The sequence below is a fragment of the Heteronotia binoei genome, chromosome 21, assembly GCF_032191835.1.
Source record: "Heteronotia binoei isolate CCM8104 ecotype False Entrance Well chromosome 21, APGP_CSIRO_Hbin_v1, whole genome shotgun sequence".
NCBI lineage: Eukaryota > Metazoa > Chordata > Lepidosauria > Squamata > Gekkonidae > Heteronotia > Heteronotia binoei.
Window position 1 is genome coordinate 2,724,498 of NC_083243.1, and position 12,639 is coordinate 2,737,136.

At 53.5% G+C, this 12,639-nt stretch overlaps 1 protein-coding gene across 1 annotated transcript in view; it reads left to right on the forward strand.

The window, feature by feature from the left end:
• FANCM (FA complementation group M) overlaps nucleotides 1–12,639 on the forward strand; it is a 111,465-nt gene that overhangs the window by 90,731 nt on the left and 8,095 nt on the right. The window contains exons 15-21 of the mRNA XM_060261362.1: nucleotides 1,502–1,578; nucleotides 1,673–1,741; nucleotides 2,805–2,930; nucleotides 4,246–4,405; nucleotides 6,664–6,773; nucleotides 8,304–8,861; nucleotides 10,464–10,812. Coding sequence (XP_060117345.1) covers nucleotides 1,502–1,578; nucleotides 1,673–1,741; nucleotides 2,805–2,930; nucleotides 4,246–4,405; nucleotides 6,664–6,773; nucleotides 8,304–8,861; nucleotides 10,464–10,812 — 1,449 coding nt within the window. The remainder of the gene's footprint in view (nucleotides 1–1,501; nucleotides 1,579–1,672; nucleotides 1,742–2,804; nucleotides 2,931–4,245; nucleotides 4,406–6,663; nucleotides 6,774–8,303; nucleotides 8,862–10,463; nucleotides 10,813–12,639) is intronic.

Sequence of the window (12,639 nt, forward strand, 5' to 3'; positions counted from 1 at the left end):
GCCATAGCTCTCTTATCTGGGAGAACAGGGTTTGATTCCCCCCCCCTCACTTGCACCTGCTGGAATGGCCTTGGGTCAGCCATAGCTCTCTTATCTGGGAGAACAGGGTTTGATTCCCCCCCCCCCCCTCACTTGCACCTGCTGGAATGGCCTTGGGTCAGCCATAGCTCTCTTATCTGGGAGAACAGGGTTTGATTCCCCCCTCCTCACTTGCACCTGCTGGAATGGCCTTGGGTCAGCCAGAGCTCTCTTATCTGGGAGAACAGGGTTTGATTCCCCCTCCTCACTTGCAGCTGCTGGAATGGCCTTGGGTCAGCCAGAGCTCTCTTATCTGGGAGAACAGGGTTTGATTCCCCCCTCCTCACTTGCACCTGCTGGAATGGCCTTGGGTCAGCCAGAGCTCTCTTATCTGGGAGAACAGGGTTTGATTCCCCCCTCCTCACTTGCACCTGCTGGAATGGCCTTGGGTCAGCCAGAGCTCTCTTATCTGGGAGAACAGGGTTTGATTCCCCCCTCCTCACTTGCACCTGCTGGAATGGCCTTGGGTCAGCCATAGCTCTCTTATCTGGGAGAACCGGGTTTGATTCCCCACTCCTCCACTTTCACCTGCTGGAATGGCCTTGGGTCAGCCAGAGCTCTCTTATCTGGGAGAACAGGGTTTGATTCCCCCCTCCTCACTTGCACCTGCTGGAATGGCCTTGGGTCAGCCAGAGCTCTCTTATCTGGGAGAACAGGGTTTGATTCCCCCCTCCTCACTTGCACCTGCTGGAATGGCCTTGGGTCAGCCATAGCTCTCTTATCTGGGAGAACAGGGTTTGATTCCCCCTTCCTCACTTGCACCTGCTGGAATGGCCTTGGGTCAGCCATAGCTCTCTTATCTGGGAGAACCGGGTTTGATTCTCCACTCCTCTACTTACACCTGCTGGAATGGCCTTGGGTCAGCCATAGCTCTGGCACAGCTGTCCTTGAAGGAGCAGCTGCTGTGAGAGCTCTCTCAGCCCCACCCACCTCACAGGGTGTCTGTTGTGGGGGAAGATGATAAAGGAGATTGTGAGCCGCTTTGAGTCTCTGATTCAGAGGGAAAGGCGGGGTATAAATCTGCAATTCTTCTTAAGTGTGCGGGCTGTTATCTGGGTGAATCGGGTTTGACTCCCCACTCCTCCACTTGCACCTGCTGGGATGGCCTTGGGTCATAGCTCTCGTAGGAGTTGTCGTTGAAAGGGCAGCTTCTGGGAGAGCTCTCTCAGCTCCACGGAGTATAAATCTGCAATTCAGTTTCTTCTTAGCTCGGGATGGTTCTGCGCCTTGCTGCGGTTCTCTGGCAGGAAGTATCCTGTGAGCTGCCAGGGCGAGCCTTGCTTGGCTGTAGAACAGTCGACCAGCAGCGCCAGCATTGTACGCCAATAAGAAATTGCTGTTTTCATAGTCCAAACTGGTGTTGTTCAGCTGACTCACAAACAACCACTGCATTTTGAACGTGTCACTGGCTTCTCCTCCGCAGTGGGAGCCAGCAGTGGAAGTGAAGAGGAAGTTGTTTTTCTTGGGAAAAGGAAAAGAAACGTTTTGATATCGCCAAAGGTGAGTCATTCCCTTCCCATTGAAATGCCACCAGACCTCCAACAAAACTTCTCTCTGGAATTCCTACACACGTTGTTCTCTCTCTCTTCCTAAGAATAACAACAGCTCTGAGGCGGACTCTCCAGTTCAGGTTGTCAGAAAACGAAGACGTCCCCTCGATGCAGTAAGTGGCTTTGTTAGCTGGTGGGGAAAGAATTTATCAAACATTTTGCTCAGTTCAGCTGAAAGGTCATTTCCCCTTACTGTTTGGAAATAGTTTTATCTGCAAAATGGCTGGTTAGCTTGCTAATGTGGCAGGACCATGAAGACTTCAAAAGGGGATTGAATAAACATATGGAGCAGAGGTCCATCAGTGAGTATTAGCCATTAATGGAACTCTCTGTCTGGGCCAGTGATGCTCTGCATTCTTGGTGCTTAGGGGGGGCACAGTGGGAGGGCTTCTAGTGTCCTGGCCCCACTGATGGACCTCCTGATGGCATCTGGGTTTTTTGGCCACTGTGTGACACAGAGTGTTGGACTGGAGGGGCCACTGGCCTGATTCAACATGGCTTCTCTTATGTTCTTCTGTGACACAGAGTGTTGGCCTGGATGGGCCATTGGCCTGATTCAACATGGCTTCTCTTATGTTCTTCTGTGACACAGAGTGTTGGCCTGGATGGGCCATTGGCCTGATCCAACATGGCTTCTCTTATGTTCTTCTGTGACACAGAGTGTTGGCCTGGATGGGCCATTGGCCTGATTCAACATGGCTTCTCTTATGTTCTTCTGTGACACAGAGTGTTGGCCTGGATGGGCCATTGGCCTGATCCAACAGGGCTTCTCTTATGTTCTCAGATTCTTAACATAGTTTGTGCACAGGTAAATGGACAGAGAGTCCAAGACCAAACCCTTCTGCCTGGGACTGTGACAGGAAATTTTCTTATTTTTCTAAAAAAAAATGTTTATGTGCATGCTGTGTAGCCCCCCTTTCTCACCCGGGTTCAAGGCAGATGACACAGAGCGGGTCAGTACAGTTCACTGGATGGGGCTCCCCGGTGAGTGACAGGATGTGGTATTTGATCCAGTAAAAAGGCTACTAAAAACAGCAGTTCTGCTTTCCCCGAGAAGCATTTCTGTGCCTTCCCCAATTGCCCAGGATCTTTTCCAGCCCTCAGGACCATAAGTGGGGTGCCTGGGGTCGGCAGGCCTGGCTTTGTTCACCTCCAGGCGCTTGTGCCTCATTCCAGTCGGACCGGTCCAGCGACGAGAGCACCGGGAGTCCCAGGAAAGCAAACCAGACTGGCGCTGGCGAGAGCCGGAATCCGGGCCGAGGGGCGAAACGGCAGAAGCAGCAAGACGGCGGTTCCCTCAAGGTGAGTCTTGGCTCTGAGGACTCGTTTTGTCTGTGAAGCACCAGCTGGGGGAAGGGAGGGCCGACCTCACAGCAGATACTGCATGGGGGGGGGGGGGTCAGCGATTGGCCGCAAACCTGGGGTTAGGCCCCACTATGCGGCAGCACGGCACCTCTGTCCCAGCTGACTCCCTGGGCAGCAGCATTCCTTCCGACTGGAGGACCTCTGTCCACTTCCATGGCTTTTCCACTGTAGATTTATACCCCACCCTTCTCTCTGATTCAGAGACTCAGAGCGGCTCACAATCTCCTTTATCTCCTTCCCCCACAACAGACACCCTGTGAGGTGGGTGGGGCTGAGTGGGCTCTTGCAGCAGCTGCCCTTTCAAGGACAACCTCTGCCAGAGCTATGGCTGACCCAAGACCATGCTAGCAGGTGCAAGTGGAGGAGTGGGGAATCAAACCCGGTTCTCCCAGATAAGAGTCCGCACACTTAACTACTACACCAAACTGGTGAGGAAGCCTTCTCACCTCTCAGACCTAGTTTGGTGTGGAGAGCCAGTTTGGTGTAGTGGTTAAGTGTGCAGACTCTTACCTGGAAGAACCGGGTTTGATTCCCCACTCCTCCACTTACAACCGCTGGAATGGCCTTGGGTCAGCCATAGCTCTCTTATCTGGGAGAACCAGGTTTGATTCCCCACTCCTCCACTTGCAGCTGCTGGAATGGTCTTGGGTCAGCCATAGCTCTGGCAGAGGTTGTCCTTGAAGGGGCAGAGCCCTCTCCAGCCCCACCCACCTCACAGGGTGTCTGTTGTGGGGGAGGAAGGGAAAGGAGATTGTAGGCCACTCTGAGCCTCTATCCTTGAAAGGACAGCTGCTGTGAAAGCCCTCTCAGCCCCACCCACTTCACAGGGTGTCTGTTGTGGGGGAGGAAGGCAAAGGAGATTATAGGCCGCTCTGAGACTCTGTCCTTGAAAGGGCAGCTGCTGGGAGAGCCCTCTCCAGCCCCACCCACCTCACAGGGTGTCTGTTGGGGAGGAAGGGAAAGGAGATTGTGAGCCACTCTGCGATTCGGTGTGGAGGGTAGGATGTGGATCCTCTATCATCTTCTTTCTCCATGGAGCACTTTGCAAGACCCAGGCCCCCGTGGCTTGCGGCCCTTCTGCAGGGCTCGACGTCTTCCGCTATCCTGGGCTAAATCAAGGTGAGGAGCCACGTTTGTCTGTTTGTGAGCCATGGCTCTTCAGCTCTCTTGGGCTGTGTGGGCCTGGCGAAAACGCGTCTTGTGTCACAGGAGTCAGCTTGGAGCTGGCTGGGACCCTCTTGCCTTTCTGCAGAGCGCAGCCAAGCAGTTCCTAGAGGAAGAGGCGGAGCTTTCTGATGAGGGAGCCGTAGAGGTTTCTTCCGACGAGATGGTGGACTCGGAGCAGGACGAGATGAGCTCCTCCCTCAAGCAGTTTCTGGACGACGAGACACAGATTGTGCAAGACTTAAACGGTAGGTGTGGAGGACCTCTCTGCCTGGCCTGGGGCCTTTGCCCAGCTGTAGACAACGGGGGGAGGCAGACTGGTCCGATCTCATTCAAACAGTGAACAGAAGAAGCAAATCAAAGTAGGGAAGAAAACGCTCCTCTCCCTGTTCTAATCCGTGGCGCAGAGAGGTAAAGCAGCAGAACCGCAGTACTGTGGTCTGAACTCTCTGCTCACGACCTGCGTTCAATTCTGGCAGAAGCTGGATTCAGGTAGCCGGCTCCAGGTTGACTCAGCCTTCCATCCTTCCGAGGTCGGTAAAATGAGTCCCCAGCTTGCTGTGGGGAAAGCGTAGAGGACTGGGGAAGGCAAACCACCCCGTAAAAAGTCTGCCGTGAAAACGTTGTGAAAGCAACGTCACCCCAGAGTCAGAAACAACTGGTGCTTGCACAGGGGACTACCTTTACCTTTTTTTAGAGTGGCACAGTGCGGTTAAAGCTGCAGTACTGCAGTCCTAAGCTCTGCTCACGACCTGAGTTCTATCCCAGCGAAAGCTGGTTCAAGGTAGCCGGCTCAAGGTCGATTCAGCCTTCCATCCTTCTGAGGTCGGTCAAAGGAGTCCCCAGCTTGCTGGCGGAAAAGTGTAAAAGACTGGGGAAGGCAATGGCAAACCACCCCGTAAAAAGTCTGCTGTGAAAACGCTGTGAAAGCAACGTCACCCCAGAGTGGGAAACGACTGGTGCTTGCACGGGGGACCTTTCCTTTTTCTAATTGGATGACATGTAGGGCAGGCACCTTACTTGGACTGTTGCAAGCCTGACCAGGCCTTCTTGTGTCTGTCTGAACTCCAAGAACTGACTGCCTGTCCACTTTTAACTAACACTTTTCCTGCTCAAAATCTCCTATATGAAATCCAGTTCCCACCCAGGAACTGGTCTACCTCTTGCAGCACTCTGGCAGCCAGGCCTCGAGGACTTCCTGCCTCTCTGGGAGGCTCCCCCCCAAAGTTGCTGGTTCCAGACAGGAGGGGAGGGGGAAGGAAGACGAGACTAGGCCAAAGCCTAGTTTGAGAGACTCCTCCAACCACTCCCAGACAAACACAGGCCTTGGGTCAGCCATTGCTCTGGCAGAGGTTGTCCTTGAAAGGGCAGCTGCTGTGAGAGCCCTCTCGGCCCCACCCACCTCACAGGGGGGTCTGTTGTCAGGGAGGGAAGTAAAGGAGATGGTGACTGCTCTGAGATTCAGAGTATAGGGCCGGATATAAATCTGCAGTCTTCTTCTTCCAGTTCTCCCGGAGAGCCAGTTTGGTGTAGTGGTGAAGTGTGTGGACTCTTATCTGGGAGAACCAGGTTGATTCCCCACTCCTCCACTTGCACCTGCTGGAATGGCTTTGGGTCAGCCAGAGCTCTCTTATCTAGGAGAACCGGGTTGGATTCCCCACTCCTCCACTTGCAGCTGCTGGAATGGCCTTGGGTCAGCCAGAGCTCTCTTATCTGGGAGAACCAGGTTTGATTCCCCACTCCTCCACTTGCACCTGCTGGAATGGCCTTGGGTCAGCCACAACTCTCTTATCTGGGAGAACCAGGTTTGATTCCCACTCCTCCACTCGCACCTGCTGGAATGGCCTTGGGTCTGCCATAGCTCTGGCAGAGGTTGTCCTTGAACGGGCAGCTGCTGTGAGAGCCCTCTCAGCCCCACCCACCTCACAGGGTGTCTGTTGTTGGGGGAGAAGATATGGGAGATTGTAAACTGCTTTGAGTCTCTGATTCGGGGAGAAGGGTGGGGTATAAATCTGTAATTATTCTTCTTCTAAAATGGTGTTTCTTTGCAGGTATCCCTGGGGCCGTGGGGGAGGATCATCTGTGGTGCGGGGCCTGACAGGTGTTTGCCTCATGCCTGCCACCCACCCTGAGCCTCCATGGGGGAGGAGGGAATATACATCCGCTAAATAAATGAATAAATTAACAGGGCCAAAACAGAAAAGGCCGAGGGGATCTCAGGGAGGTTGGTGGGAGGAAGGCCTTTCTGCTGCACCACACAAAGCGGCTCACCGCGCAGATGCCATGCCTATTTGTCCAGGGGGTTCTGTTTCCCCGCCAACCAGGGATGGCGGAGGGCAGCTTTTTCCTGGGACGGGAATGGGCTTTGTCAGGGGCTCAGTTCTACACACAGAAACCGTCCCCTGGAGAGTGTCAGAAGCCTCTTAGGCGTGGTGCTGATGGTCGTGCTCAGGCTGTTTCCCTGGGGCTTTGGTTCCCACCTCACTGCTTCTGTTCCTCTGTCCAGAGTCTGAGATGCAGGCCGTTTACCTGAAATCCGTGCGTAGCCCAGCCGTCGGCAACAGGCGGGAAAGGACGGTGCCCAAGCCGTGTGACCCGGCAGCCATCTTCTCACAGGTAGGGAGGGCATGGAACGCGGAGGGGCTGCACAGGACATCGGATTTCCCCGGAGGCCCAAACATGGCTGGTTTTTATCCCCTTTCTGAATGAAGCTGGGAAGAGGGTGTTGAAATTGGTCCACGGCGTCTGTCCGGAGGCTCCACCGAAGGGCTGGTTTGCTTCTCTGACAAAATCGACCTGGCTAGGCCTGAGGTGGCCCACCCAACTTTGCATGCTTCTGTCAAGGAATAAACTGGGGCTGTTTAGCTTTGGCTTTTTTGCTCGTCAGAGCCAACTAGGAGCTCCCTGCTTGGAGCCCCAGAAATACCTCCAGCCCCAAAAGCTCATTTCAGAGTTTCAGAGGCTGCAGAAGCTTCCGTTGTAAAGTTCTGGATTGCTTTACGCTGTGCACTGCATTCAGTTAAAAAGGAACAGTGCCGGAACTCCAGGCTGAACCGGACTGCTGCTTAATACCACAAGAGGCATTTGCGTCCTGAATTCCTGTGAGATGCTGTAAACCCAAGAGCAAAACAGCAGTGTCTTCTCAAGTGTGGCACCCTTACAAGGGAGGGAGTGGTTGGGGGGGGGCGGTCAGGAGAACCAGTGAAGTTTATGGCCACAGGCCCTTGGGATAGTCAAGCAGATAGTCAGTGGCCTGCAGAGCTTCATTCTTCTGCTTTCCATTTTAGGATGAGTCCAAATCATAGAATCATAGAGTTTGAAGGGACCTGCAGAGTCATCTAATCCACCCCCTGCACAATGCAGGAACTTCACAAATACCTCCCCCTAACTTCATAAATTTGTTGTTGTTCAGTCGCACAGTGGCGTCCGACTCTTTGCAACCCCATGGATAAAGTCATGCCCAGCCCGCCTGTCTTACACCATCCTCCAAAGTCTGCAAAAATTTGTGTTTGTTACATCAGGAATACTGTCCAGCCATCTCCTCTTTTGCCATCCCCTTCTCCTCTTGCCTTCTGTCTTTCCCAGCATCAGGGTCTTCTCCAGGGAGCGCTCCCTTCTCATTCGGTGGCCAAAGTATTTGAGCTTCAGCTTCTGACCTTCCAGTGAACAGTTTGAGTTGATTTCCCTTAGGACTGACTGATTGGATCTTCTTGCAGTCCAAGGGAATCTCAAGAGTCTTCTCCAGCACCGCATAAATTCCCCCCCCCCTAAATTCCCAAATACCTCCCCCTAAAATTCCCAAATACCTCCCTCTAAATTCGCAAATACCTCCCCCTAAATTCCCAAATACCTCCCTCTAAATTCCCAAATCCCTCCCCCTAAAATTCCCAAATCCCTCCCCCTAAAATTCCCAAATCCCTCCCCCTAAATTCCCAAATCCCTCCCCCTAAAATTCCCAAATCCCTCCCCCTAAAATTCCCAAATCCCTCCTCCTAAATTCCCAAATCCCTCCCCCTAAATTCCCAAATCCCTCCCCCTAAATTCCCAAATCCCTCCCCCTAAATTCCCAAATCCCTCCCCCTAAATTCAGAAATACCTCCCCCTGAATGACTGCCCCGGGGGCGGGGTGTCCGACTCTCTTTGCAGGTCCCAGAGCCAGACGAGAGCTACTTGGTGGACAGCTTCTGTGTCCAGGAGGGAGAGGAAGAGGAGGGCCAACCCAAGGGCAGCTCCAGTGAAGGGGAGGAGATCTGTCTCAACTTCGACCTGCTAGAGGAGGAGACTTTTGCAGAGGGGAGGAAGCAGTACTGCACCCGGCGCAGGAGAAAGCTGAAAGAAGCCAGTGCCAAAAAGCCTTGGGGTCCGCTGCCCCTGCGGAAGAAGCCCTCCCGGATTCGGATTTTGGACGATTCTAGTGAAGACGAAGGTGGGGTCAGGCCGGAGCTGCTGGGGGGATTGCCTCCCGACCCCAAACCTGGAGCTGGCTCTGGCTTAGCCCCAGCAAGGGCTCCAGTCGCTTCCCTGCACCGCGGGATCCCCAGCCCAAAGAGTCGTATTCACCTGCCCCGGGAGAGCAGAGCCCAGCAGGTCCTGCTGAACCTAAGAGCTTCCCTGGCAGACGAACTGGACTTCCAGCCTCAGGGCAGCAAAGAGCCAGGCAGACTGGAACGCCTCAGTCGGGGGGACCTCCGTAGTACGGCCAAGGTACGTCCCTTCCCAATCTCAAGTGCCGGCCGTGGGGTGGCCGGAACAGCAGAGTCTGAAAGCAAAAAGGCCTGAGGCCCTGGCCTCACAGCATCCCTGCTTGCACAGCAGGAGAATTCCCTTGGCTTTTCTTATGGAGACCCAGGGGGCAGGTTTGAATTTGCAGTCAATGGCAGAGAAGTCCCGCCTCTTTCCTGTGGTGGCTCCTGGTGGCTCAGTGGAAGAGCCGCTTTGGTGGAGTGGGGAAGGGTGCGGACTCTTGTCTGGGAGAACCGGGCTTGATTCTCCACTCCTCCACTTGCACCTCCTGGAATGGCCTTGGGTCAGCCAGAGCTCTCTTATCTGGGAGAACCGGGTTTGATTCCCCACTCCTCCACTTGCAGCTGCTGGAATGGCCTTGGGTCAGCCAGAGCTCTCTTATCTGGGAGAACCAGGTTTGATTCCCCACTCCTCCACTTGCACCTCCTGGAATGGCCTTGGGTCAGCCAGAGCTCTCTTATCTGGGAGAACCGGGTTTGATTCCCCACTCCTCCACTTGCAGCTGCTGGAATGGCCTTGGGTCAGCCAGAGCTCTCTTATCTGGGAGAACCGGGTTTGATTCCCCACTCCTCCAGTTGCAGCTGATGGAATGTCCTTGGGTCAGCCAGAGCTCTCTTACCTGGGAGAACCGGGTTTGATTCCCCACTCCTCCACTGCAGCTGCTGGAATGGCCTTGGGTCAGCCAGAGCTCTCTTATCTGGGAGAACCGGGTTTGAGTCCCCACTCCTCCACTGCAGCTGCTGGAATGGCCTTGGGTCAGCCAGAGCTCTCTTATCTGGGAGAACCGGGTTCGATTCCCCACTCCTCCACTTGCACCTGCTGGAATGGTCTTGGGTCAGCCAGAGCTCTTATGTGGGAGGACCGGGTTTGATTCCCCACTCCTCCACTTGCACCTGCTAGCATGGCCTTGGGTCAGCCATAGCTCTGGCAGAGGTTGTCCTTGAAAGGGCAGCTGCTGTGAGAGCCCTCTCCAGCCCCACCCACCTCACAGGGTGTCTGTTGTGGGGGAGGAAGGGAAAGGAGATTGTGAGCCGCTCTGAGACTCTGTCCTTGAAAGGGCAGCTTTTGTCAGAGCTCTCTCAGCCCCACCCACCTCACAGGGTGCCTGTTGTGGGGGAGGAAGGGAAAGGAGATTGTGAGCCGCTCTGAGCCTCTGTCCTTGAAAGGGCAGCTGCTGTGAGAGCCCTCTCAGCCCCACCCACCTCACAGGGTGTCTGTTGCGGGGGAGGAAGGGAAAGGAGATTGTAGGCCGCTCTGAGCCTCTGTCCTTGAAAGGGCAGCTGCTGTGAAAGCCCTTCGGCCCCACCCACCTCACAGGGTGTTTGTTGTGGGGGAGGAAGGAAAAGGAGATTGTGAGCTGCTCTGAGCCTCTGTCCTTGAAAGGGCAGCTTTTGTCAGAGCTCTCTCAGCCCCACCCACCTCACAGGGTGCCTGTTGTGGGGGGGAGGGGGAGGTAAAGGAGATTGTAAGCCATGGAACCCCTGGGCTTCACGCTGGAGACCCCTGCTGTAGGTCTTGTCCGAGCGCAGCTTGGCTAGTGATGCACTGTTGTGATATTTCCAGCCAGAAGTGTCTTCGGAGCTCCCGGCTGCACCCTGCTCCTCCTCCTCCTCTCCTCCCCGGCTGCCCCTGGGGGAGCCAGCTCCCCTTTGCATCCTGGCGGACAGTCGAGAGATCTCCTCGGGGCCGGAGGTCATTTCCGCCCTGAAGGCCGTTCACGGCGTCAAGGTCCAGGTCTGCCCTCTGGGCGGCTGCGATTACGTCGTCAGTAACCGGCTGGCGGTGGAGAGGAAGGGCCAAGCGGAGCTGCTGAACGGGGCGCAGCGGAGCAAGGTGGCCCAGCGGGTGCAGCAGCTGAAGAGCAAGTTCGACAGGATCTGCGTGATCGTGGAGAAGGAGAGAGCCAGAGCAGGTGGGTGCCTCTCCACGTTGCCAGCTCTTCCCTCGAGCAGGCTCAGTCTGCCTTCCTCGCTGAGCTCCAAGGCAGGCTTCTCACAACAAGTCAGTACAGCTGAGCCCCTGTTGGAACAGTGGAGCCACACGTCATCCTTCAGGGCCTCCTTCCTTCCCAGCCTAGGCTTGCCAATCCCCAGGTCCCAGCGGGGGTTCTTCCGCTTTCCCAGGCTCCTTCCCGCCCCCAGTCAGCTGGCAGATGGGGGGAAGCCCCGCCCCCAGAGGGCCATGTGCCTTTCCCCCTCCGGAGGCTCTAGTCTCCGATTGAAAGGCTTCCTCTTGGGATGGGGTGTCTGTGTTGCTGTGAAGAAGTTGGCAGCAACTCGTGAGTAGAGACGCCAATCCCTTGCTTCAGAGTCGCCAGAAATGGCGGGGGAGGGAAACGTCTGCTGAGCACTTCATTATTCCCTATGTGGAGATCGATTCTCATAGGGTATAATGGGGAATTGATCTGGAGGTTTCGGGGGCTCTGGGGGAGCTGATTTTTGAGGTAGAGGCACCATATTTTCAGTATAGCATCTAGTGCCTCTCCCCAAAGTACCCCCCCCCCCCAAGTTTCAAAACAATTGAACCAGGGGCTCCAATTCTATGAGCCCCAAAAGAAGGTGCCCCTATCCTTCATTATTTCCTATGGAAGGAAGGCATTTAAAAAGGTATGCTGTCCCTTTAAATGTGATGGCCAGAACTCCCTTGGAGTTCAATTATGCTTGTCACACCCTGGCTCCTGGCTCCGCCCCCAATGTCTCCTGGATCCACCCCCAAAGTCCCCAGATATTTCTTGAATTGGACTTGGCAACCTATCCCAGCCAGCAGGGCCGCTGTCTTGTCAGGGTTTAGTTTCAGTTTTTCCCCCATAGCCATTTAACCCCAGAAGCGGCTTAGGATCTCTGCCTTCTCCACAGGAGATCTGGAGCCTCTGTAGCACCTAGAGATGTGAAGGCCCGGAAAAAAACCTGGAAAAATTTGGAAAAAAAACATTTTTTCCCCTGTTTTTTTTCCTGAAGCCTTTTTCTCCCTCGAAAATTGAAAAAAGAAAAGAAATTGATTATGGAACATTTTATTTTAACATGACGAATATAATATTTTAAGACAAAGTGTTCAAATAGTAAACAGTTCAGGAGATTGTTGCTGCAGTTGTTACAATTACAAATCAATGTTCTTTAAAAAGTAAATTCTGTTTGTAATAATTGTTTGCATATACTTTATTTTTAATAAGCCAGTTTTGATAATTTCATGCCAAGTAAATTGTCCAGTCATATTTTATGTTCCTAAAGTAACAGAACGACTTTCATGGAAAAGAAAAAAAGAAGTGCTAATGTAGCATTTTTTTCAATTTTTCTGAAAATTTCCATTTTTTCCCCCGATAAAGAATACAAAAAAAAAAAACACAGGTTTTTTTCCGAGCTTCAAAATTTCTGGAAATTTTACATCTCTAGCAGCATCAGCCAACTGATGACAACCAACCACAAAACTTCAAATGATTTATCCTAAAGCAGGGCTGGGGAACCATTTTCTGCCAAGGGCCATATGGATATTTATAACATCACTCGTGGGCCATACAAAATTATCAACTTAAAAAACAGGGCTCCGCTGAGGGAGAATGATTCAGACCAGCAAAATTAATGCAAATAATTGTTTTTTTATTTGAAGTCATGTGGGGAGAGCCTAATCTGACACACACACACCCGGCCCGCCGCCCTAGGCAAATGCATAGGTCCAGAACTTTTTTGTAGAAAAAGCCCAGCAGGAACTCAGTAGCATATTAGACCACATCCCTAATATTAGC